At 37.6% G+C, this 25,050-nt stretch overlaps 1 protein-coding gene across 12 annotated transcripts in view; it reads left to right on the forward strand.

Annotated features, from left to right (window-relative positions):
• The window catches only part of Dlg2 (discs large MAGUK scaffold protein 2), a 1,841,012-nt gene that overhangs the window by 554,664 nt on the left and 1,261,298 nt on the right, over positions 1 to 25,050 (forward strand). For 2 of the 12 annotated variants that reach the window (XM_034484734.2, XM_076937842.1), the window contains exon 1: positions 21,117 to 21,452. The exons of the other annotated variants lie outside the window; for them this stretch is intronic. In XM_034484734.2, the coding sequence (XP_034340625.1) occupies positions 21,411 to 21,452 (42 nt within the window). In that variant the 5' untranslated portion in view covers positions 21,117 to 21,410. Of the gene's footprint in view, positions 1 to 21,116; positions 21,453 to 25,050 lie in introns of those variants that run through there. 12 annotated transcript variants of the gene reach the window in all.

Raw genomic sequence — 25,050 nt, forward strand, 5'->3', positions numbered from 1 at the left:
TGAGATCAGCCAGACAATATAAGCTATTTCTATTGCTGTGGGTTGCTTGCTAGAAAATCAAGGTACTACCACATTGCTGAAGTCATCATGTGCTTCAGTCACAGGACTCAGAAGAATCAAGCTGGACCTAAACTGGATGTCTGTGTCAAAGGCTAGATCTTACAATGTCAGGTATTGTTATCTAAGTTATAAATGGAGAGAAGTTATCAACAACCTTACCCAGATATCTCCAAGGATGCCACAGTAGCATGAACATCTTGGGGAAAAGCAACAAGCTGCCTAATTGGACCTAAACCAGTTGGATGGAACTCATGTCGAATACTATAAATCTACCAAGAAGTGATGGCTGGAAAGGTCATGGGCTATAGAGGAGAACTGCTACTCCATTATTATATCTAAATGTTCTCTAAATACTCATGCTTAAACCATGGATAAGTGCAACTCTCATAGCTCATCAAAGCTTCTTATAGCAGCAGATAGGCTATTACAGAACATAACTGCTCAAAATGCAGATAACAGTGGTCATGAGATGCTCACCCCAGACATCTATAACACAATGCATATATCTAGGATTTAGGAAAGGTGTCAGAAACACTGTAAGATCCCAAGGAGGGCTAGGATGATTGCTGTCTGATTTTTTTTCCTGAACAGGAGAGAGATGTTACATCTATGAACCACATTCAATAAGGCTGCCTATATAAGACCTGCAAAGGCCACAGCAGTCGGCATGTCAACATTGAGAAAAATGAATAGCTCTCTTTATTCCATCAGCCATGAACTTGAAAAGGCCAAACAACTTTTGGGTTTTTGATACTTTTTTATAACTGTTATCTTTTTTATTATATCTATTTATTTATTCACTATGTAACCCGATATCAGCCCTTTTCCTCTTAGTTGCCCTTCACGCAATTCCCCCCCTCCCCATTATACCTTCTCCTTCTTTTTTGAGAAGGGGAAGACCCCCTCTGAGTGTCACCAACACATACTAATACAACCCAACCTCTCATCCCCAATCCCTGCACATCAAATCACTGCAGGACTTTGGGCATCTTCTCCCACTGAGGCCAAATAAGGCTGTCCATTTAGGGGCATGGGATTCACAGGCAGGCAGGCAACAGGCTCAGGGACAGACCCCTGATCCAGTTGCTAGGGGACCAGCATGAAGTCCAAGCTGCTCATCTGCTACATATAGGCAGCCTGTGCCTGCTTTTTGGTTGGTGAATCAGTCTCTGGGAGCTCCAAAGGGTCCGAGGTTAGTTGACTCTGCTGGTCTTCCTGTGGAGTCCCTGTCTTCTTCAGATACCTCAATTCTTCTCCAAACTTTTCCATAAGACTCCCTGAGCTCCATTTAATGTTTAGGAGTGAGTCTCTGTATCTCCTTCCATTAGTGGCTGGGTGGAGCCTCTCAGAGGAATGTTATGCTAGGTTCTTGTCATGCATGTCCTTTTGGATCTGGGTTAGCTTACTCAGGATGATTTTTTTTAGTTCCATCCATTTGCCGGTGAAGTTCATGATGTCCTGTTTTAATGGCTGAGTAGTATTTCATTGTGTAGATGTACCACATTTTCTGTATCCATTCTTCAGGTAAGAGACATCTAGGTTGTTTCCAGTTTCTGACTATTACAAATAAAACTGCTATGAACATAATTGAGCAAGTATCCTTGTGGGATGGTAGAGCATCCTTTAAAACTTTGGGAAAACAACTATTTTGTAAATGTGCTGGATCTGTTAAATCTTGCTAATGAAATTAAATATGTGAATAATATTGGGGATTGTGGGTGCTTATTCTCTGAAATACTTTGAGAAGTACTGTTGAATTACATAGACTCTGAACTCCTCTGCTTAGAACAGTCAAGATATGCTATTCTCATTTATTAACAAGTGGCATAAGGCGATTAAGGGCTCAGATCCTGGCCTCAAACTCTAATTCCCATCCATACTGCTTACTCACCATCGAACCTCAGGTCAGTCACTTAATGATCTAGAAGATTTTGATCTGTAGATAAAGAAAATAAATCCAAATATATAGGGGATGCCATGAAGAATAAACAGTCAATTACTTGGGAAGTCTTTAGAACAGTGACCAGAACAAATACTCAAAGCTGTAGCATTGAGCTGCTATTAGGTACCAGGCATTGCAAAGCAGAATAAGTGATAACTTTCCCTCAAGAAATGTCAAGAGTGTCTAGGATAACAATGGGCAAGCTTATACCACAGGCCAAATCCAACTTACTTGCTTTTGAATATTTTTTTTTTACATTTGTGAATGTGTGTGTGTATGCATGTGTGTGTCTGTGTGTGTACATGTGTGTGTTTGTCTGTGCTCATGTGTGTGTATCTGTGTATATGCCTCTGTGTGTGTGTGTGTGCGCACATGTGCATGCATGTGCACTCACACATGTATACACAGTCATATTCCACATGGATGGAAGTCAGACAACATTTGTGAATTGGTTCTCTGTATCTAATGAATCTGGGAATCAATCTCAGATCTTAAACTAGGTGGCAAGTCTCTTGGCTCAATGAACTATCTCACTATCCCTAACCAAATGTTCTTAATCCAGTCCTGTACAAATATTTACACATTATCAATGAATGTTGTCATGCTCCAATAATAAGAGTTAATGGTTATATTAGAGACTTTATGGCTTACAAAATAAAATAAATAAACAAGCAAATAAATATTTATTGACTGGTCCTTGAGAGAAAAAGCTGGCCACCTTTGTTAATAGAAGAGAACAGATATGTGAACCCATAAATTATATGGATTATGGTAAATGGACTTTGCCCAGTACATAGAATATATTTATCAAGTGTTTTCTCTGTTTGATTGTATTCTAAGTGCTAGGTTCATGGTGGTGGGGGAAAAAAGCTTGAATGGAATGTTGTACATCCAAAGAACTTCAGGCTTGACTTTGTCTTTCTTTACTTAGCAGAATATATGGCTCAGGAATAATGGTACATTTGGCTATCAAAGTCCTAGGAAGCATTCAGTTCTTAATGAGCAGTTAATAGAAATATAGAAATATCCAAACTGTACCTTAGAAAATGTCAGGAGCATGTATGTTTCTCAAAGGGACAAATGCAGAGGCGATGAAGAGATGTAGAAAATGGTGTAAGAAAATGACCAGGAAGATCAGTAAGATATTATGGAATTAAAATCCCAATTGGCAGACAGATAAGCCAGAAAGTGTACAAAGTCAGAAAGTCTCAGGAAGTTTGTGTCACCTCAGCTTTTGAAGTGGGATTACAGCTGCATTCAATGAGATTCTCTCCCCCTTATAATCATTCCACACCAAAACATGATTGATCTCAGCTCCTACCCATAACATCTAAACAGATAGGTCTATTTCTTCATCATCTTTAGTGTATAATATGCTGCTAGAACAGGCCTGACTCAGAGAAAGTGCTAAATAAATATTGATTCAATGAAACAGAAAGGAGTCATTATTCTGTGCATTAGTTGCCTTGACAGGAAACTACTCGCTACTGTTTGGTTCTGTCACTTTTCACAGTCTAGATGAGAGGTAGTTTTGTCTTCTAAAATGCCTTCTTTGGTCACTGCTCCTTGATCTCTCTATTATCATGGGGAGAATGCAAATGAAGAGAAAGGAAAGATCACTGTGTAGTATCCAAGGAATCCTGAACCTGCTCTATGGGGAGCCACAGGTCTCTAGTAAGTAGCTAGCTTCAGATGATACTATGGAAATCCATAGTAACCATGACTGACCGACATAGGGCATGACTCTCATAATGGGAGGGAGAATAATAACATTGCATGGAAAAGAAGCGTAATAATACTTTATGTAGAATATATTTGTAGAGAGGCAGGTTAGAAGTCAGTGTTCACAGGACAGGAAACAGAATAATCCCAGAGGTAAGAGATACTTTTATAGAGCATTGAAAGTTGCAGTACTGTATTTTATCAGAACAAGGCCTTGAAAGTCAGTGTTTAGAAAGAAAGGTATGTTCAGAAACAAGAGAGTCTATTACTATATGGAATATAGGACGCCTCCTACATTGTAGAACATATATGTCCCTCAGTGTAGAAAATAAAGGAGAAAGGAACCCGACTTAAGGAACAGTGACTACATTATACTAGGTTCTTATATTTATGTTATCTTAATATCCATCCATTATTTTTCTCAAAGCTAGAGATCATAACTTTCAATTCATTCATAAAATGAATACGAATCAAAAGAATTAAGTCTTTTGTACATACTCACAATGCTAAATGTAAATGAGATGAAATTCAAATTAGTTATTTTTTTAAAGATAAATGTATTCATTCTGGCTAATTCTTAATGTCTCTTTCTTTCCATATGATATAGTGGAAGAAGAATAAAAATAGTGGTTGGTAAGAAAAGAAGAAGGAAAAAACTAGACAGAGACAGCTACAAAAGCAAACTATAAGTATGGAAGTTGTACATCCAGAGAACTTCAGGCCTGACTTTGTCTTTCTTTACTTAGCAGAATATATGGCTCAGGAATAATGGTACATTTCACTATCAAAGTCCTAGGAAGCATTCAGTTCTTAATGAGCAGTTAATAGAAACTATAGAAATATTCAAACTGTACCTTAGAAAATGTCAGGAGCATGTATGTTTCTCAAAGGGACAAATGCAGAGGCAATGAAGAGATGTAGAAAATGGTGTGAGAAAATGACCAGGAAGATCAGTAAGATATTATTATGATAGTTCAGTTAAAAAAGTGATGAAGGTCTAATTCTGTTCAGTGGCAAGGGACATGAAAGGGTTAGAAAGGTTTTATGAGACCAAATTTGCAAGGTAGAATGTGTAAGTGGTGAGATTAACCTCGGAGAACCAAGAGCACAGTGGGAAATGAAGTTGGAAAGGCCAAGAAGGTCCAGCTCAACGAAGGTCTTGGAGGCTCTTGAATTTAAATTTAGAATAGTTATAAAGGCAAATGGGAAAATGTGTTTTAGTATAGATTGGGTTCAGGTTAGAGGAACAAATTATAGGACACTGCTATATCTATTCAATCACTTGGTCTGAGGCTGTTCACTTATAAACAAAAGATCATGTGATGGATAAGACTTTAGAGCCAATTTATCATCAACTACTCATAGGTACTTCTACTATCTATTGTATATCTTGACAAGCTAAAGGTAGAGGCCTGAACATAAATCCTTTACTTTGTGTCCAAACTTTTTGTGTTTTACTGAAGCATTTCATTCCTGTTAAAATTTGGAATTAAATTAACAAGTTTTAATCTTCCAAATCAAGACAACAGGTATACTATTGGGGTCATTAGAGATGGTGACTTATTTTAACTCTTAAAATTTTCTGGATACTAAATAGCTGGTAACAGCTTCTTTGGGAAAGAAGTAAGAGTAAATGGGCTGCTACCCTAAGTGAGAAGAAATACATTTAATTGTTAAATTGTTGATTCCAAATAGACATATTACAAGCTCTGTAAGGTTTCCTTTTGTGAGTGATGAATGCTCAAGAGACAATTTATAAATATGCAGTTTCCTGAGTCTACTTTTCAGTGACTGGTTTATCAGTAAGTGGAGTTCAGTCAAGCATTTTCAAGAGATGGAGCAGTAACTCTTAAGTCATAAAATCTTTAATGGAGAAAGAAAACAGTTTATTCTGGTATATATTAAATCAATATAATATTATAAATATAATTAGAAGATCTGCCTCCTTTAGAATGAACTGCATATATTTTGCCTATTCTTTATACAGTTCTGAATATGAAACTGAAATAATCATATACTCTTTTAAATATATAATATATTCATAGCTCTAAAAGTTGAATCCATATTGTGTAAGTCTGGAGAAATAGACTTGATAGAATGAATTTATGTATGTGGCTTACAGGTTATGGTCCCACTATTCTAACAATGGTTGTCTCACAGTGAGCAGTGCAAGGAATCAGTAATTTCCAGTTCATGAGACTGAATACTTCAACTCCCCTTAGTATACATGGGAGTCCTTAAAAATTGGCTCTCATGCCAGGGAAGAAATGAGCAAAGAGCAAATTTTCCTTCCTTCAAGTCCTTTTTCTAGGTTGCCACCATGAGGTGTTGCGAAGATTTAAGGTAGGTCTTCCCACTTCAAATGATTCAATCAAGAAAATCCCTCATAGAATTTTAGTTAATTCATGATGTAGTCAAGTTGACAACTGGTGAATAGCTATCACACACATGTATGGGGACTTATGCATAGAATTTATAACAGAAGATTAATAAGTATTAGCCATCTTACTTATGTTTATCCTCTGGTCCTAACAATTAATTCCTATTTTGATTATGTATATACACAAAGTGAGCTTTACTTTATTTTTTTAATCCCAATAACTTTACAAAGTTAGTACTCTCATCTTGAATGTAACCATGCCCTCCACGTGAAGTTCAAAGCTTCACATAATATATCAGGTGTTTGAGGTCATACAAACTTGCAATTTTCTTTAAAATGAAGATAATTTCTACCATGTAGTTATTGCAAGGATTAGACGTAAGACTTAGAAAACTCTCAGCATGGTTTCTAGCACATAATGAGTTCTTGTAAATGGGATGGAGACATGCATTGTAAATAGGAACATATTTCTTAAAGTGTCAGCCATTTCCTGTTAGCATATGCAAGGTTTTATACAGATGTGCTCCGGGCAATGATAAGATAAATAGTAAGGCACATTCATCAAGGTGTCCTTCATGCCTTCCCTGCTCAAATGGAAATATAGAGATCATTTCTTCTAAGGTCCTTTAAATATGAGCTACAGTAAGGCAAAATCAAACTAGATTTAAAGTAAATTATTAAATATCTAAAGAGGCAGTGCCCCATAGTCTATATGTTCCATCTTTTCTTTTAATAATATGGAATTTTATAGTTTTCACTTTCAAATATTCTTACAAGTTCATGTGTATATATCTAGCTTTGAAGGTTCACTTTGCACACGTGCATCTGTGTATATTCACATACATAAGCTTGCAGGAGCATTGTGTACATTATCAGCCAAGGTGAGTGAGCAAATGGGAAACAGACTGATTGGCAAAGGAGGAAAGGTACTTGCTTTGTTCACCTTGCATGCTCAATGCTTACTGCAGCGCCTAGTAGAAATGGTGCATAGTAGGAGCTCAACAAAAGTCCATTAATGGTGTTTTCGGATCTCCAGGTATTTATAGTATATCTGCATATGTTCATGAATATAATCAAGTCACCTCACCTTTCAGGAAGTCTATTTGTCATTCAAGATTTTTGTCACTGGATAAGAAGGAACAGGAGGTCTGTGCTACATCTGTTTCAAATGATCTTAATTTACTTTTCTAGTAATGAGACTGAAATAGCCATATTTGCTCTGACTAGGGCTTAGAAACAGGCAACGCCCACAGGCAGCCAAAGATTTTTTTTTATTATTAATCTTCTTGGAATTAAAAGTTAGAACAGTGGAAAAAAATCAGTATGAAATCTCTCAGAGATCAAGCATATTCTTAGCTCAGTGCAGATGCTGCTAACCTTAAAATGCATAAGTGTGAGTGACAGCCAAGCAGGTTGTAGTCTAATTTGAGATCCATCCAAGTGTAAATAATCAGAATACATTAGCCAGAGGCATTTAGCAGAAGATTTCCTCAATATGTCCCTTTAAATATAACCTTTGAGGTAACAACAGAAATAAAAACAATAGTAACAACATTTAGCTCACATGTACTACATAGCAAATATCTGCTAGGATTTTCTATTTTATTAAAGTTGTATAACAATCTTATGATAGATTTTATTTTTTATGATTCACAAACAGGGCCATTGAAACTCAGAGAAAAAAATTATATAACTTTTAAGGTCATTATACGTATATTGTACCTGGCAAGTTTCTAGCTAGGTTTATATTGATGAGTTGAAGAGAAATTATCTCTACCATCTTGATATAGTGTTCTAGTTTAAGCATATTTGTCTCTGATTTTGTAGCCCCTTAGTTCAAGTTACCTTGAACTCAATATACCACCCACAGGGAAATGCAATGTACTTATGTAAGCTAAAAATTTAAGTGATAAAATTTATATTTTCAATGATAAAGAAACATTGTGATCAGAAAATTGAAGAATTTTTATTTTGGACTGACTCAATCACCCCTAGCTGTCTTTGGCCTTCCATCTCTCTTCATGTTCTCCTACATCAAGGTTTATCTTTCTACACACACAGTGGATGGTACAAAAGGAGGCAACAGTGAATTTCTTTCAAAGAAAAGAAGCTAGAGTGAAATTGAAGAAGTCTGAAATCTACAGAGAATGGCCTACTGTGTAACCAAGAGAGAAAGGAAAATGAAAAACAGTCTGCTCTGGGAAGGTCTTCCAGAATGGAGAAGAATGCCTTGGGAACTCTTGCGTCATCCTTCAGGGATGTCAGGAATGCTTGGAGGAGAAGACTACAATGTTTCATACCCATTAATTGATTACTAAAGCCTGACCTGGCCTCAGTGTCATGCGAGTAGGCAATCTGTCCCTGACCCTCCCTGGCTCCAGCATCCAGGAGACGCCTGGAAAGCACAGTAGAGCTGGCCATGCTGGCAAAGGAGTGGATGAGCCAGCCCCAGGTATGAGAGCAGAGGAGCTGGCCCAGCCCCTCAGCCCCTCTCAGTCTGCAGCCACTTGGGAGAGTGGGTCCTGAGCCTTTAATGGGCAATACAATAGAGCTGGCTTTGGAGGTGTGGGTGCAGGTGAGCCAGCTCTGGGGACAAGAAAGCATGAAAGCTGACCCCGTCTCCTGCTGATGGTGGCAGTGCTGTAGAGTTCACCCTGGTGGGACAATATAGATATAGAGATAGAGATAGAGGTAGAGGTAGAGGTAGAGGTAGAGGTAGAGGTAGAGGTAGAGGTAGAGGTAGAGGTAGAGGTAGAGGTAGAGGTAGAGGTAGAGGTAGAGATAGATAGATAGATAGATAGATAGATAGATAGATAGATATGAACTCTTGGAGAGCATTTAAAAAAGGCTAATTCTGCTGATCTGAAGTTGCAGTATCATCGTGACAAAGGCAACAACAGGATGACGGGAGTAGTTCCTGTGAGGATCCACTATTGATGGTGTCACAGAAACTAGAGACCTTGAACCAGATCAATGACCCATTGTAATAAATATTTGCAAGTAAAGATGTGTGAATAGGGAGATCTTTGGGACACTTCGGCACATACTTACTACAATTCTAGGTTGATATGTTTTCTATGCTTTGTTTGGTTTGTCTTTCTATTTTATTTTCCTTTAGTGTATGTGTGTGTGTGCGTGCGTGTGTGTGTGTGTGTGTGTGTGTGCTTGTGTGTGTGTGTGCCTGCGCATTACTTGGGGGCAGAGGTTGCAAGCCAGAGGGAGGATCTGAGAGGATGAAGAGATGAGTGGGATGGGACTGAGGTGCATGATGTGAAATTAGAAAGAATCAATAAAAAATGTTTAAAAAAGAAAAAGAAGGAAGAACTTCTTATGGATAAAGTAGGGTCTTCTTCAGCTAACCTGACAGTTGACTTCAAGGACAGAGAGAGGAAGTTAGAACCTAATTCCCCACTTCACTTCTCATTGTCACTTATTACTGCATCAGGCCCACTTACTTAACACCTCTTAGCTTGTTAATCCCTTTGTCGAATGAACAAATTTACTTAGCATCACAGTATCCATGCAGTTTATTTTGAATAAAGATATTCTATAGAAAAAAACTATGTTGTTAATTATGCTAGGACAATAGATAAAACATAGCATTAATCCTGATTAACTAAAATTAACAGTCTTCTAACACCCATGACCAGTTTCTGAAAATATTTATTAAGAATAAACAAAGATGATCAAATAGGTAGCAACTGCTCCCTCAGGGTTTTCTATATAGAAAGAGAGATTGCCAGCACCAGTTTGGTTTTTCAGGGACTCAAAAGGACGTAGGGAAAAATATTTGCATTCTATTGTGTTTTATTTTATTTTGAGGTTACAGCATAATTACAACTTTTTTCTCTTCCTATTTCTCCCTGCAAATCCCCCATATACTATTTCTTGCTCTCTTTTAAATTCATAGCATCTTTTCTTCATTGTTATTATATGCATGTATGTATACGTATGGATTCCTAATAAAACCTGCTTAGCCTGTATAGTGCTACTAGTATGTATTCTTTGGTGGCTGACCATTTGGTAATTGATGTGCTTTTTCCTGAAGGCCACTTCTCTCACGTTCAGCATCCCTTGGTTGCCTATAGAATTTTGTTTAGAATCGAGGCCTCATGGGCTTTCCCCCGCCACTTTGGTATTTCTATTGGTATCATACTTTTTAAGTTCATGCTGGTGAGACTTCATGTGTGTAGCATCTGACATTAATGAAGAGAAGTATTCAGTACTGTTCTGGTCCAAAGCATTACTAGCCTGGGAAAGCCTCAAATGGGCTGCTTAAAAGTAGACTTCCTATGATTACTTTGAGGAAAGAGTAGTCCTTTCCTGTCCTGATTGGGAGCAAAGGTCAAGACAGAGGAATATGGATACCATGCCAATGCATGAATTTTGTATTGATTACATCATTGCATTGAATAGTGGCCACTCGTGGTCACCTGATACCCAGATTGTGTTGCTAGATTACATGTAGTCTTGTCCACTTGAATATCTAGGTTCTTAAATTCAGTTAGTTAATATGACCTTGAGTTGGGTTTTCAGACTTTTATATGTTATCTAAAATTATTTCCAATATAATTCTGTACTTGTAATAAGTAACTTTAAATTTTTTACCATTTATAGATAATTATGTTGTTTTATATCTCACATGTCCTTCTTAATATTTTAACATTCATAAGAAATTACAAATCTTGTATCAAACTATAATTTTGAATATGTTTAATTTTACTTCGGGACTACAAGAAATGAAAAAAAACTCACAAAGGGTGATATATATATATATATATATATATATATATATACATATATATATATATATATATATATATATATATATATATATCTCAGATTGACTGCTCATTAGGTAAATGTTCTTAAGTAATCTGAAGCCTTGCCACTAATAACTTTGTTGCTCTCATTTCCTGTCTGCTCATAATTAACAACCTCAGGCTAGAATTAAGAAAAATGGTTGATAAGTTTGAGAAGAAGGTAGCATTTGCAGATCACATTTCCATTTGATTTTCTGTGTGCATTTTAGCAGATGAAGAGGAATGAGCACAATGACAAATATTAATTACAATCATAGTCTAGTTTTAAACTATAATTACTTAGACACTTAAGCAAGATGCATATGAAATCTGTATAAAGGGTCTTTATTTTAAAAATGAAACAATAGGGGTTGGAGAAAGTTTTATAAGGGGTCCCTAATACTCTTTCCATAGTCATTATAAGTAAGTAATTTCTTTCAAGAGCCTGAATATTTAAATGTATGATAGTTAAAGACACCTGTCGCCAAGCCTGTGTTCAGTCTTTGTCTGTGTTCAATCTAAGACCCCACATGGTAGAAGGAATGGTCTGACTGCCACAAGTGGTCCTCTGGCCTCCATAAGCACAGCCTGACTCTTGAATGCCTCCTTCTTACACACAAATAAAAACAGATAAATAAATACATAAACTCAATAAAACATTTAAATGCACAAGTAGCTTGTATTTCATTCATGTGTATTGGTATCTATGAAGTTCATTCTAGACATTGTTTAGCTACGATAGCAAAATGAGGCAAAATCTTTCTTCATTCACAAGAATGTCATGACATGGGACAAACCGTGGCTTTACTACTTTGTAAAAGATATTTTATTTTTCTGTATCTCAGTAACTGCTGATGTAAGATATTGTTTACAGTACACCATCCCAGAGCTATGAAGAAAAACATGATGTTTAAATGCTTTTTCTGGGAAATGAACACAGAACTGGAACTCAAAAGACTAACTAGATACTAGTTCAGTTCAGTAGCTTTAACTGACTAATTACTCTTTGTTGACCACACATGACTGACTCATCTAGAAAACAAAGGCATTCTGCTAGATGTTCTTCAAAGCTTGTAATCGTCTAAATTTCTGTTTTCAAGGAGATGCAGCTTAGTGCATCACCATTCACTGAACTTGTTTGTGGGGCTGGAATCATCACTGTAGTCTAAGCTGGTCTCAAACATTAAATTCTCCTGCCTTAACCTTCAGAGTGAGTTTAGCTGTGTGCCATCTTGCCACCCATTGTACTTTGAAAACTCACCTATTAAATATTTGATAATTGTTAGGTCTCAAAGAAACCCAGGACAAATGGCTCACTTGAGGTGCCTATTTAACGTATCAAAGCTTGCCAGCCAGCCTTTTCTAGCATCAATCAATCACTTGTATTGAGTCCTGGCTCCTTTCCTCCCACTTCTGACTACCCCCAACCCTAAATCTCTCATGCCAGTAAGCTTTGTTCTTCTATCCCCAGCTTATTTTACTTACCCATTCCCTGCCAATGCCAAACCCTGCCCTAAGTTTTATTAGTTAAAAAATAAATGTTTCTAGACATTCCCAAGTCTTTCCTAAGAAGCAGGAGGAATCATCATTGGTTCAGAAAAACAGTCTGTTCCGAAAAAAAAAATGTCATATGGCTCTTTTGATTTATGCCTATTAAAGATCACAGTTAGAAGTATATATCTAAAGACATAAGGAAGTAGCTTTGAAGGGCTCAAGAATACATCTGGCTACTGGAAGGAACCCAGATGTCCTTCAACAGAGGAATGGATACAGAAAATGTGATACATTTAGACAATGGAGTACTACTCAGCTATTAAAAACAATGACTTCATTAGATTCTTAGGCAAATGGATGGAACTAGAAAATATCATCCTGAGAGAGGTAACACAATCACAAAAGAACACACATGGTATGCACTCACTGATAAGCGGATATTAGCCCAAAAGCTCAGAATACCCAAGATACAATTCACAGACTACATGAAGCTCAAGAAGAAGGAAGACCAAAGTGTGGATTCAGTTCTTCTTAGGAGGAACAAAATACTCATGGGAGTAAATATGGAGACAAAGGGTGGAGCAGAGACTGAAGGAAAGACCATCTAGAGACTGCCCCACCTGGTTATCCATCCCATATACAGTCACCAAACCCAGACACTATTGTGGATGCCAAGAAGTCCATGCTGACAAGAGCCTGATATAGCTGTCTCCTGAGAGGTTCTGCCAGAGCCTGACAAATACAGAGGAGGATGTTGCAGCCAACCATTGGACTGAATACAGAGTTCTCAATGGAGAAGTTAGAGAAAGGACTGAAGGAGCTGAAGAGATTTGCAACCAAATAGGAAGAACAACGATATCAACCAACCAGACCCCCCCCCCCCCCCCAGAACTCCCAGGGACTAAACTACCAACCAAAAAGTACACATGGAGAGACACATGGCTCCAGCTTCATATGTGTCAGAGGATGGCCTTGTTGGGCATCAATGGGAGAAGAGGCCCTGTGTCCTTTGAAGGCTTGATACCCCAGTTTAGGGGAATGCTAGGGCACAGAGGTGGGAGTGGGTGGGTTAGGGAACACCCTCATAGAAGCAGGGGGAGGGAGGATGGTATATGTGTTGGGGAGGGGGAACCAGGAAAGGGAATAACATTTGAAATGTAAATAAGAAAGTATCCAATAAAAAAATTTTAAAAAACGAACACATCTCAGGAAAACATTTTGGTGTCTTCTTCATTAAGCTTCTGGAGAATACAGACAACCTAAGAATACATGTGATGGTCACAGATATGGAGAGAGGTTACAAATTCTAGAAATATTTGGAAAAAATTTGACTCAATAAGTTACCTATCATTTGTGTGTTAGTTACTGTTCTATTGCTGTAAGGAGATAACATGCCCAAAGCAGCTTATTTAAAAAGCATTTAATTAGTTTCTTGCTTACAATTTTAGAGAAATCATCTAGAATGTGATGGAGGAATGGATATTGGCTGGATGGCAGGTCCACTGCCACCCCCCAAGTCGAAGCTTGGGTGTATGGTGGGGTATAGGGTAAGCTAGTTAGTGTGTTAATGAGTTAGTTAGAGGAGGTGTTGGCTTTTAAAATAGGCTGGTGTGAAGATGATGGGAAGTGGTGGTGGAGTTCATGTTTAAGTATTTTGGTGATGCATATGACTAGTAATCGTGGAAATCAGATCATTTTTTTTTTTTTGGATGTTTTTGCTTTGATTTTGTTGGTTTTGTATGTTTTTTTTTTTTTTTTTTTTAAATTTTGGAGAGACCTCTACAAGTACATAGATATGTCTCAGAGATAATACATAGATGTACAGGTCTGACTAATGGTGGAGGCGTTAGACCTTCAAAGGGTACATGGAGGAAAATGACCTCAGGTAGAGTGAATGATGTCTTTGTGGCAGAAAAGGAGAAAGTTTGGGAGAAGAGTTTCCCAGTTTTGGTTTTAATTTATTTGGTGATAGACGTTGAGGACTTTTTGTATTTTATATTTTCTCCATGAAGTAAAAGGCAGTCATTTGTTAAGAGGAATGAGCAAAAAGAGAGGTCTGAAGCATGAGTCTGTGGAGAGGATTTGAAATTACCTTTGAACAAAGTATGAAGGACATTGTTTAAAGACTCCCACAAAATTTTCAGGCACTCCTTGAGCTGCTAACAAAAGTTAGATTTTTACTTCTTTATTTGTAAGCTACTTGACAATTTATTAGTTTGTGAAAGAATCCCAAAGATACCCTGTTTGCCAAGGGAACTGTTTTTCTGTTGACACCTGTCCTCTGTTGTTGAAAAGTTTATTGTGGGATTAAGGACATAAATATGGGGGGTAAGAAGCAATGGGTGACCAGTATAGACAGTGCATTGTTTAATACTGAATGCATGTTACAGGTATTTAAGGAACCTGGAGCACTAATATGAGGGAAGATCTCAGAAGGATGAGCTTTGATCTGATCTTTAAGAGATGTTCATGTTTTGAGTCAGAGGTTCTCTGAAGCCTCCTCCACTCTCTTTTACGCAAAGTGTATCCATTTCACTGTTCTTCAGCACCTATATCGAGGTAAAGGTCAGCATCCTTCTTTTTATCCACAGAACAGGCTTCAAAGACATACATAGCAATTCATAGGGCAATGTGGGGTTCTGAGTAATTGTGGTAAGGAATTTAAAGGGGTTTTTAGTTCACGTGCTTACATTTGCTCACAGGTGTATCTTTAAGTGTTTCCATCAGGACCAGCACTAGCCCCTTTGTGATTCTTGAGTGGTATTTGCTAACTTGTGAGGGTGTGTTTTAGTTATAGAAATTACAGTTATAGTCCTTACAGTTATAGCAGCACTGTAAGGAGATACTGTGGAAGTTAGGAGTTGGAAGATGGAGAAAGCTATGTGAGAGGATACTTGTTATATAGTGATCGCTCTTCCTCTCCTTTCCAATATCTGGACATCTTTTGTTTTGGATGTACAGATATTGGAAAGGACAATATTTGTATTAGAAATTTGAAAACAATTACAGAGCCGGAAATTGAATCCCCTTTAAACATACTTTGTACATAGCTGGCCTGACACAGACTTGATGTGCACCAAACTTTCAAAAACATACTTTCTGTGTCAAATGACATAGTTTACTGTCATATGTCATGTACATTGTTTTGATTAGTGTTGATCAAGAGTTTACTCTAATTCAAAATGTTATATGACTCCTCTCAGGGCCACTTATAATATCTGAGAATCTAGTTCATTCCACATGGCTACTTGGTCTACATATGCAAATGTAAGGCAGTGGTTGAGCCTTCCTTACATTTCAGCTTCTGCTCATTCTTCCTTTACATTGTTTTAATTTAAAATTCTTTGTCAAAATGAGATTTTATAATCACTATTTTATTGTTGTTATGAATTGGACATTAAAATATTTGTTTATAAGTAGAGAAGTATCTGAAATATCTTGAAATTACCTTTTAGTTTGCGAGAGTTTTGAGAAATGTACTCTGAGCTTGGGAATTGGAAAATTGATTATTAGAATAAACCCATCACCCCTGTTTACATCTAAAACTTTTAGCTAAGTGCTGTGCCAGTTTTCTTCAATAGACATAGAGAGAGATACTTCAGTGATAGTATGAAGAATCTCTATGTTCCTATCAAGAATCAAATTTTGAAGGCATGAATACCCTAGTGTGCATAGCAGGCAGACAGTTCATTACTGTGTAGTCTTCATAATATATTAAATAATCAAGCCTGTAAGTAAAAACTACCAACATAAATATAGATATATTTTTAGCTTACATTTAATGTTTCTATGGATTTTTTAAGGTAAGCGGACATCAAAGGGATTCCACTTTCCCTTGATATTTTAAGGTATTTGAAATACATTTCTCTTCCACTTTTAGAGATGCCTTACCAAAAACTTATAATATGCTTTGATGTGCTTTGTATCCTGTAAATTAATTATTATTTTTATCTCAGAAAATTTCCAAAGAAGGTTCAAGAAAGTCCAGTGGCAGTGAGTTTGTTCTGGGTATATAAGAGGACTAAACTTCTTGAGATCCCTTAAAAACCAGCTTAGAAATCTTACACAAATGCTGGGTCATCACGCAGCTCACAGTGTTCCAGGGACACAGAGTCTTGTTAAGAGTACAAAGACATTGTCTTATTCATCTCCTTGTCTCTGCCATCCCAGCCTTCTTTACACTACAAAGTGCCCGTGATTAAACTGACTATGTTCCAGGTAAGAAGGCAGGAAGTTTGCAAGCTTCATTATTTTCACTCTTACAACATTATTGAGGGGCTGGTTTGTACTCTTTATTTGGCAGAGGAATACTCTGTGGCAGAGAGAGGTTATGTAACCAGCACAAGGTCACACAGTTGTGAAATGATAGCAAATGAATTTGAAACCAGATTTGTTTTGTTTCCTTTTTGTGGCTGGAAGCCTAAGGCAAGAAAGTGCTGTGTCTACATGGCCCCTCACTCAACAGGGTTGAGCTTCTGCTCAGAATTATTTATTATATTAGTACCAGGAATCAGACAATGACATAACATGGTATAGAATTCAGATTCTAATGAGAATTAATGAAGTTTCATAAAAATTGATTATGCCCCTCACACCGGCATTTATATGGGATATTTTACTGTTAGAACATCAGTATTGCGTGGCTATGACAGGTCATGCACCTTACAAACTTGAGATAATCACTCCCGTTTGCTTTATTGAATAGCCTTGCTGATGAACCCTGATCTAAGATAGTAATATTGACTTTATAGCTCAACATTGGAGCCAAACAAGAAACTTTGTAAGATACTGAGACCTAGGGCCCTCCCCAGAAATTTCAATCTATTTGGTTTGGATTATAACCCAGTGGCTATTTGGCATGATCAGGCTACTTACCTGATCAGGTTTACCTTTACAAAAACAAAACAAAAACTACACTTAGAATGATACTCTCTAACTACATGTAAAACAGAACTTGGGAGTCTATCATCCTAATTTTACAGATAAGAAAAATGATGCCAATCAATATGAATTACTTTATCAATATTAATGGACAGTGCCACCACTGTTACATTTGTAACAAACTATACTCTCATATTACCTTATTTTTTCTTTCTTTTATAAATCTATGTTATTTTTAAGATTCATTTTAGTTTTAACTGGATGTGTATGTGTGTGTGTGTGTGTGTGTGTGTGTGTGTGTGTGTCTGAGGGTCTTTATGTGCCTGCACGCATACATACGTATACAGGTGTCCACAGAGGCCAGATGAGGTCATTAGATCCCTTTAGATTGAGGTTACAGTTGGTTATTAACTACCCTATGTGCAACGTTGGTTCTGGAAACCAAACTCAGGTCCTTTTCAAAAACAATAAAAACTCTGAAAAGCTGAGGTATCTTTCTAGCTCCTAATTTATATTTCTAAAAATTTGTTAAAAGTTTCAAACCAAGGGCTAGAAAAATGGTTCAGTTGGTAAAGGGCTTGCAGTGAACGCATAAAGATTTAAGGTCACATCACCAGTACCCATAGGAAAAAAAAATTCAGCAATGATAGTATTGTGTATAACTATCCTAAGAGGCCACCCAGCCTACCCAAACTGTGGAGTGCCAGACTCTTTGAGAGAACATACCTCAAAAAATAGGGTGCAGAAAGTTTCAGAAATGTACCTGTCATTGACATCTGACCTTTACTTACATGTGTATGGGTGTCTTCCCATCTATACCCTGGCCCTCATGTGAACATGTATATTCAATACCATTCTTAGAGGTTAAATCATTACATTAAAAGGAATCAACAATTAAAAAACATTTTCTAATTTTTATGCTTTTCTTAATAAGATCTGGAGCACTTTGAACATATTTGTAGTTACTTTTGAACTGTCATTTTTTCATTTGCTTTGTAAAATTCACTTTATTTTTCTTTGTGATTTATGAAAGGTCCTTTAAGGAATTCCCAATTAAATATGTTGCAGATATTTTTCTATTTTTTATTTACTATTGTATATTCTTTACCAGAGCAGATGGTTTATGTGGTTTATATTTTTTTCATAGTATAAATTATCTTTCCAGGTATAGCATTGGTCCTTTGTTCAATATTATATAAAACCAAAACCCTGTTTTCTTTTAATAATATATTTGCAGGTTTTGGTTTTTATACCTAACTTATTGGCTTAACTAGGTTTTTGTTGACATGACTCATCTTTAATATTCTCAGTCAAATTATGAGCTACATATTATTCTGTTCTTCAAACAGCAAACAGTTGACGTGGATGATATTTTTCTGAGATTACTTACTTGTAGTATTGAAACTCTACTCCCTCCAAAACTCTGGAGCCAGTTATAATTCTCTTTTACAATAGTAAATATTGTTCTTCTTGGGGATATATTACCACAGCATAGTTTTGACTAAGAATAGAGACACGTTTTTAAAATCATACTTGCTTACTGTGTGTGGGTGCAGTGGGGTAGAGGAGGCATGCCAAGGTGTGTGTGTGTGTATGTGTGTGTGTGTGTGTGTGTGTGTGTGTGTGTGTGTGTTGGCTAAATGACAACTTACAAGAGTTGTTTTTCTTCTACCCTTGGTCCTGGGAACTGCACTCAGGCTGTTGGGTTTTTCTGCAAGCACATTTACCCACTGCGGCATTTTACCAGCCCATTAATAAATGGCCTTTCTATTGGACCCTGTGATTCAAGTTAATGCTACATTTCCCATGAGGAAAAAATGAAAATGGCCTTTATCCTTGTATTCTTAAAACTAAATAGCAGATCCGCAGCTATAGCCCAATTCTGCACTGGGATTCTGTGAGCTAGGTAAGCCCACTTGAGAGTTTTAAACAGGTCTTCCAAGGCCATAGTCTTCCTTTGGAGTCTACACACTTCAAAACTGTAGCTGAAACTCTAAGTTCTTCCAACCTCCCTTTCGTCTATTTCCCACCAGTGTCCATCTCTGAGATTGTGACACTTCCTGTCTCTTCCTGTTTTGGGGTACCAAAAGACTGGAGACCACCAAAATAGCAATAAAAACATAGAAAGTGCTAATTACCATAGTTCCTAATGAAAAATTTACTCAACAGTACATTTATCGATTGGTTTTTTTTTTTTTTTTTTTTTTTTTTTTTTTTTTATTTCCTGAGAATCTTCTGAACCCTAGTGGAGACAGACAGTTTTAAATCCTCACCCTGTTTACCACAGCTTCCGGTGTGATGTTTGTATTCATTTACTGGGAAGAGCTGCAGGAGAGGTAACCTGCTATGACCTTTGGAGAGGGAGGAATTAGGAACTGAAATGACAGGCTCTGCTTTGAAGTCATTAATGAAAGTTGGGGAGTGATAGGACCTGGGCAAACATTTTTTAAAATGCCCTGGAAGTCAGAGTTATGTTACAAGCACTTACAGTTTGTAATTACCTAGTCTACTATGACAGACAGAGCTGGGAATCAAATTAACTGGCTCTCTTCTCTTTCATTGCTAAACAATCTCCAGCTTAAGCTAAGACTGCTTTTTCTTCTTCCTAAAAAAGCCACAAACAATGACAGCCCAAAATAGCTATTTAGTCAGAAGTGACGACACTTTCTGAACGCTTATCATTAAGAGAGAAATAGAAAACCTAGCTCTTTAATTCCTCTGTCTGAATTTTCTTCTACCCTCTGAAGCATCCTCACCTCACTGCCCAGGAGAGATGCCCAGAGACTCTGCCAGAGCCTCAGTGCTGCTGCAGGCTCCAAAGGGGAGGTGGCTTATGCAAAACACGTTAAAGAAAAACCCTAAAAGTCACTGCAGCTTTTTCCCTGTGAGTGATGCGGTTCTTCCCTGTTGCTGTGGCAAAGACATCACCAATCTTTTTCCTCCCACTATTTTTACTGCAGTGAGAATTGTTCATGTCTGCTCGCATTTCGCCAGATAGCTTTAGAATTCTAGCTGAGCATTAGAGCTTCCTGAAGCTAGAAAAAGAGTTTAGAACCATGCCTTGGCTGAATAAAAATCCAATTAATTTGCAGTATTTGTTTCCTGTCAAGGATAGCAACAGACAGTAAGACCTGAAAATGTTTGTTAATTAAAGATCCCCCCTCCTTATGGATTCATGGGAATAGAAATCTCTCTCTCTCTCTCTCTCTCTCTCTCTCTCTCTGCCTCCCAGAACCAGCTGAACATTTTACATCATTTTTCATCCTGCTGGTTGAGTTGCCCCCCTGTTTTGTTCCAATCCCTTCCTGTATCGCTGATAGTTGTTTATCAACAAAGCATGGCACTGGAGAATTTGGATGCATGGTTTTATTAGAGAGCCTAACAACTTTAAATATCCCTGGAAAACAGACCTGATGATATTCCAGGACAGGGCAGTAAGAGGTGGTATTTCCTTGCCCTGGAACTGAGTGCACCCCTGATGGACCCAGCTTAGGTTTCAGGGGACTCTATGAGACACTGAACCTTTTGGTCCCGCTCTGTTCCACACAGGGAAATGGAAGAGTGAGGCATGTTTGCGGTGGTTTGTAGTATTTGCCAAACAGGGCACTGCATCAGAAAAGCTTGGAATGTAGTGCAGAGCTGTTAGGCTACAAAGGGAAAAGGGTTCCCTCTTCATCTACAGTCTGCCAGATGCAATCCCATGGTAAAGTATCTAATAGGACAACACTCGGGCTCTCCAGAAATATAAGTAACTCATTGGTTAAATTTCAATTCTTCACCTTTTCCCCCCTCCTTCCTGAGTGAGCTCATTCCCCCCTCCTTTTTTCCCCCAGTGATTTAAAATGCTAGAAGGAAAAGCAACTGAGGTTCTAACTTTCGGATGCTGAATCCTCGGCTAATTGAAATTACTGGGCACAATGCTATATATAGCCAATGAAGAGATTCTGAGCTCTCACTCAGTGCCTTCAAGACATGTCGTTTTGTAGTCAGAGGAAACAGGGATCAATGCATTTTCAAACTGACAGAGGGAACGGATGCTCCTTAGCAGCACATGCCCAGGATCGTGTGTGTGGGGCTTGCGCTGTGCTGAGAAGCTGATCACCGGCCCATATGCCCCTTATTTACTGCAATGTTCTTTGCATGTTATTGTGCACTCCGGACTAACGTGAAGGTAAGAGGAAGCGAGACGGCAACTGGGCATGATGTACATGTTAAACCAGCTGCAAAAAAATGTCTACCTTGTGTAGCGCCAGGACTTTTCGGATGGCCGGCTGAGCAGGCAGATTATTACAGGTGGTTGCGAAGGCTTTGTTTTATTGTTGCCTTGCAGCCTCCCCGGGGAGCCTGTCAGAACGCTGTTGTGAAGTGACCTTCAGGTTTAACTGTTTGTAATTCAGGTTCATGCTCACACTTGGAGGGTGGAGAGGGGGGGAGGAAAAGATGAGGATTATTTCCTCCGTAGGCCAGCACCAAGAAACCAGAGGAGGTAACAAGCTATGGATCACGCTGTAAATTAGAATTTAGTCTTTCCGTTTGAAAGTGCTGTAAACTGTCCGTGTTCCTGCAGCTTCATTGTTCTAGGAGCTCCAGGTTTGAATGTGGAGGCTGGAGTGGAATTGGGATGTGATCTGTGGGGTACCCGAGTACCCTGGGTGTTGAAAGGAGGATGATGAGCATTGGGAATTTGGTGGTATTCATCACACAGCTTCTCAGCTTAGGGTGGGCTGCTGCTACCTGGATGCTGTCACCTCGCTGACATTCACTTGCTGGAGCTAATAGGGCTCAAAGTTGAGCTCAAGTTTGGGAGATTTACCCCTTGTCACGAGCAAGGACGTTATTATTTGAAAGGTTTATCTGATGCTATTTATTCAGCACGGAGAACCAGAGAGAGCAGCTGTGGAATTCCACTTGCATAATTTAAGTGAATTTACACTCCTCCCCCCCCCCCCCACCCCGAGTTTGTATTTCTAATTGAAGCTGGTCCAAAAAAAAAAAAAAAAAGTGATTGTCTTTGAGAAAGAAAAAAAAATTAGAGGCAGCTTAAAACCTAATATAGGACTTTTGAAAAACTGAAAAGTCAATGTAAAGTGTTTCCCCTTTAATTTTAGTAGAGGAAGTGTTTCCTGTGTCTGGGTACTAAAGTTTCATTTTGCGTGTTGACAAGTTTTATTGGAGAGCTCCTCGCTGCTCATTTTTGTAAACCTTCTGGCTTTGCATTTGAACTTCAAACAGGTAGTCCTTATACTGCCATGGTTGGGGCAGATCTCTCACTTCTGCAGCCTGGGAGCTTTCTGAGCCTGAGGAGGCAGTCTGTAGGATTTACTTTTTACTACTTTAAGAATTCACTTCCCAGGCGAATGTGGTAGGATTAACAAACCTCCTGACAGGTTTTAAAAGATGGGGTGTATCCCTAAATACTAAATGTGGAGTGTTCTAGTACCTTCTATTTCAAGTGATGGTCAGTTCCTTGTTTTGTAAAGTGGGTGAGTCCTTGTCTTCTCTTCTTTTTCAAAATAAATAAATAAATAAATAAATAAATAAATAAATAAGTGCTTTCTTCAGAAGACACTCCGTAACTCACATTAAGGAACACTTGTTTTGATAAATCAATATTAAATTTTGGAAGTGCGAGAGAGAGAGAAAGAGAGAGAGAGAAGAGAGAGAGAGAGAGAGAGAGAGAGAGAGAGAGAGAGCGCTACAGATCTCCTCTTTGGGAAAGTCCCTCCCTTCTGTAACTTCTAACAGTTGTCTGGATAGTTTGAAATTTGTCTTACTCATAAGGAAAGACTTTTTCTAATGATTTCTTACCAGAACCCCGATGACCCTTGCATAATAAATCCTTAATACCTTGGGTAACCTAATTCTGATATTTTTTGACACAAGAGAAACAGAGACCATGTGTGTTCCTATTTTCACAGTATATGAACTTGCTTGTTTCTGATAAATTAACTTCAATTTTAAGTTTGTGTTCACAGTTTTTATAATTGGCTTTTGTACTTCACAATTTATAAGTTTATTTTGTATCCTTTTCTTCTGAGATAGTAAGGTTTGTGAAAGAGTTTCAAATATGAGCCTCACCTGGATTTTTTCACCATATTGGGTAGAGTAAAGTCTTACTTAGTGATTTTAGACTTAGTTTTACTTTTTGCTTTAATATAATTGCTTCTAATCTCATTATATTTAGCATGAGTTATCTGCATGGTTCTGAAAAAGCCTTAGTTATGGTATACAGTGTCTGACAAATTCAATATAATATTTGTTGCACTGACCAAAAATTCAAGGTGGTTTTAAGGGTTAGAAATACCTCTTGTGAAATTTATTTTTGTATGCAAAATATAATATTAATGTTATCTTTTATTCTCAAATGATTATTTGACCAATGTGATGTTTAAAAAAACATTATAGCCAGAAGGATTTGGTGGAAATGGTGTCCCTTAATGTACGTTAAAAGCTTTCATGTATCAATCAAATAACATTTAAACTGAGCCACTAGTATGCACAACACACACACACACACACACACACACACACATCCCTACACATTAGAGTGTAACTTGTGGGTCACTATTATTCAATAATCCTTTAAATGACAGGTATGCTTTGTGTACTGTACTGAAGCCTTAGATATTAAGATAAATTAAAAATAATTATTGCTGTTAGAAGACTTCTAGTGTAGGACAAGACACAGGCAAATAAACCAATGAGTGGTCTGAAGCATGATGGGACTTTTAAAGGACTTTGATGAAGGGCATTACTGTAATTGAAAATGGAATAAACACAGCTCAAGCTAGTTGTATCTGGAACAACCAAGAGAGACATCATTGTGAAGTCACCTCTGACTTGAAACTTGACAGCTAATAGAAATTTGCCAACCTTCCTGCTGAGGGTAAGGCATGATGGGTAAAAGGAGCATGTAGAACACATAGAACCCTGTAGGAAGCTGTAAATAGTTGGGAGTGGGATGGCTTATGGGCTGTTTCAAGGCTGAACAGTGGCTAATTGAAGGGATGAGCACACATCACAACATAACTTTGAAAATTATGTTATGTTTCCATCTCTTTTCTAAAATAATTCTTTACAAAAAAGGAAAAGGAAAACAAACAAACAAACAAACAAACCAGATTTCCAAGTAAGTGTATTATTTATACTTGATAGTTTTTTAAGTTGCTGAAGTAATAAGGATGGGTATCATGCTGGCTTGGATTTCATTTTTAACTTTTTTTTAAATCGAAAATGATTAGAATAATTTAATTTCATTGTCGTCACACAAAAGGAAGGAATGTGATCATTATGGGAATGTGCAATTCCTCTTTGATCTGAAATTGCATGTGTTGTATGAAAAGTACCGCTTTGATGAGACAACATGGGTAGTTTGTTGTATCAAATGTCTACATCATGGTGTCTATTAAAACAGCTCAAATTTTGAAAGTAGAGATGCAAATAATCATTTTCTAAATGTGCTTACATTCTCCATATTAGGATTTTCCTGCTTGTGTAACTGCTACAAGTGTGACTCTGTACACACCTACAAGCTTACACACTCTAAGACAGGAATGCCAAGTCAGAGCAGCATCACATATAGGGAGCAGCATCATGTAGAAAGAAGGAACATACAGGTGTTCTAGAACCTGTGAAGGGAGCAGACCAATGTGAGGCTCAAGTCTCTTGAGTTTAACTTCTGTTTTTTTCTGTAAATCCCAATGCCTATATACTCCCTAGGTGCAAGAATCCTCCTCCTTCATTTTGTAAATTCCTTGTGTGTAACACAA

This window comes from Arvicanthis niloticus, chromosome 1 (assembly GCF_011762505.2).
Source record: "Arvicanthis niloticus isolate mArvNil1 chromosome 1, mArvNil1.pat.X, whole genome shotgun sequence".
Classification (NCBI taxonomy): domain Eukaryota; kingdom Metazoa; phylum Chordata; class Mammalia; order Rodentia; family Muridae; genus Arvicanthis; species Arvicanthis niloticus.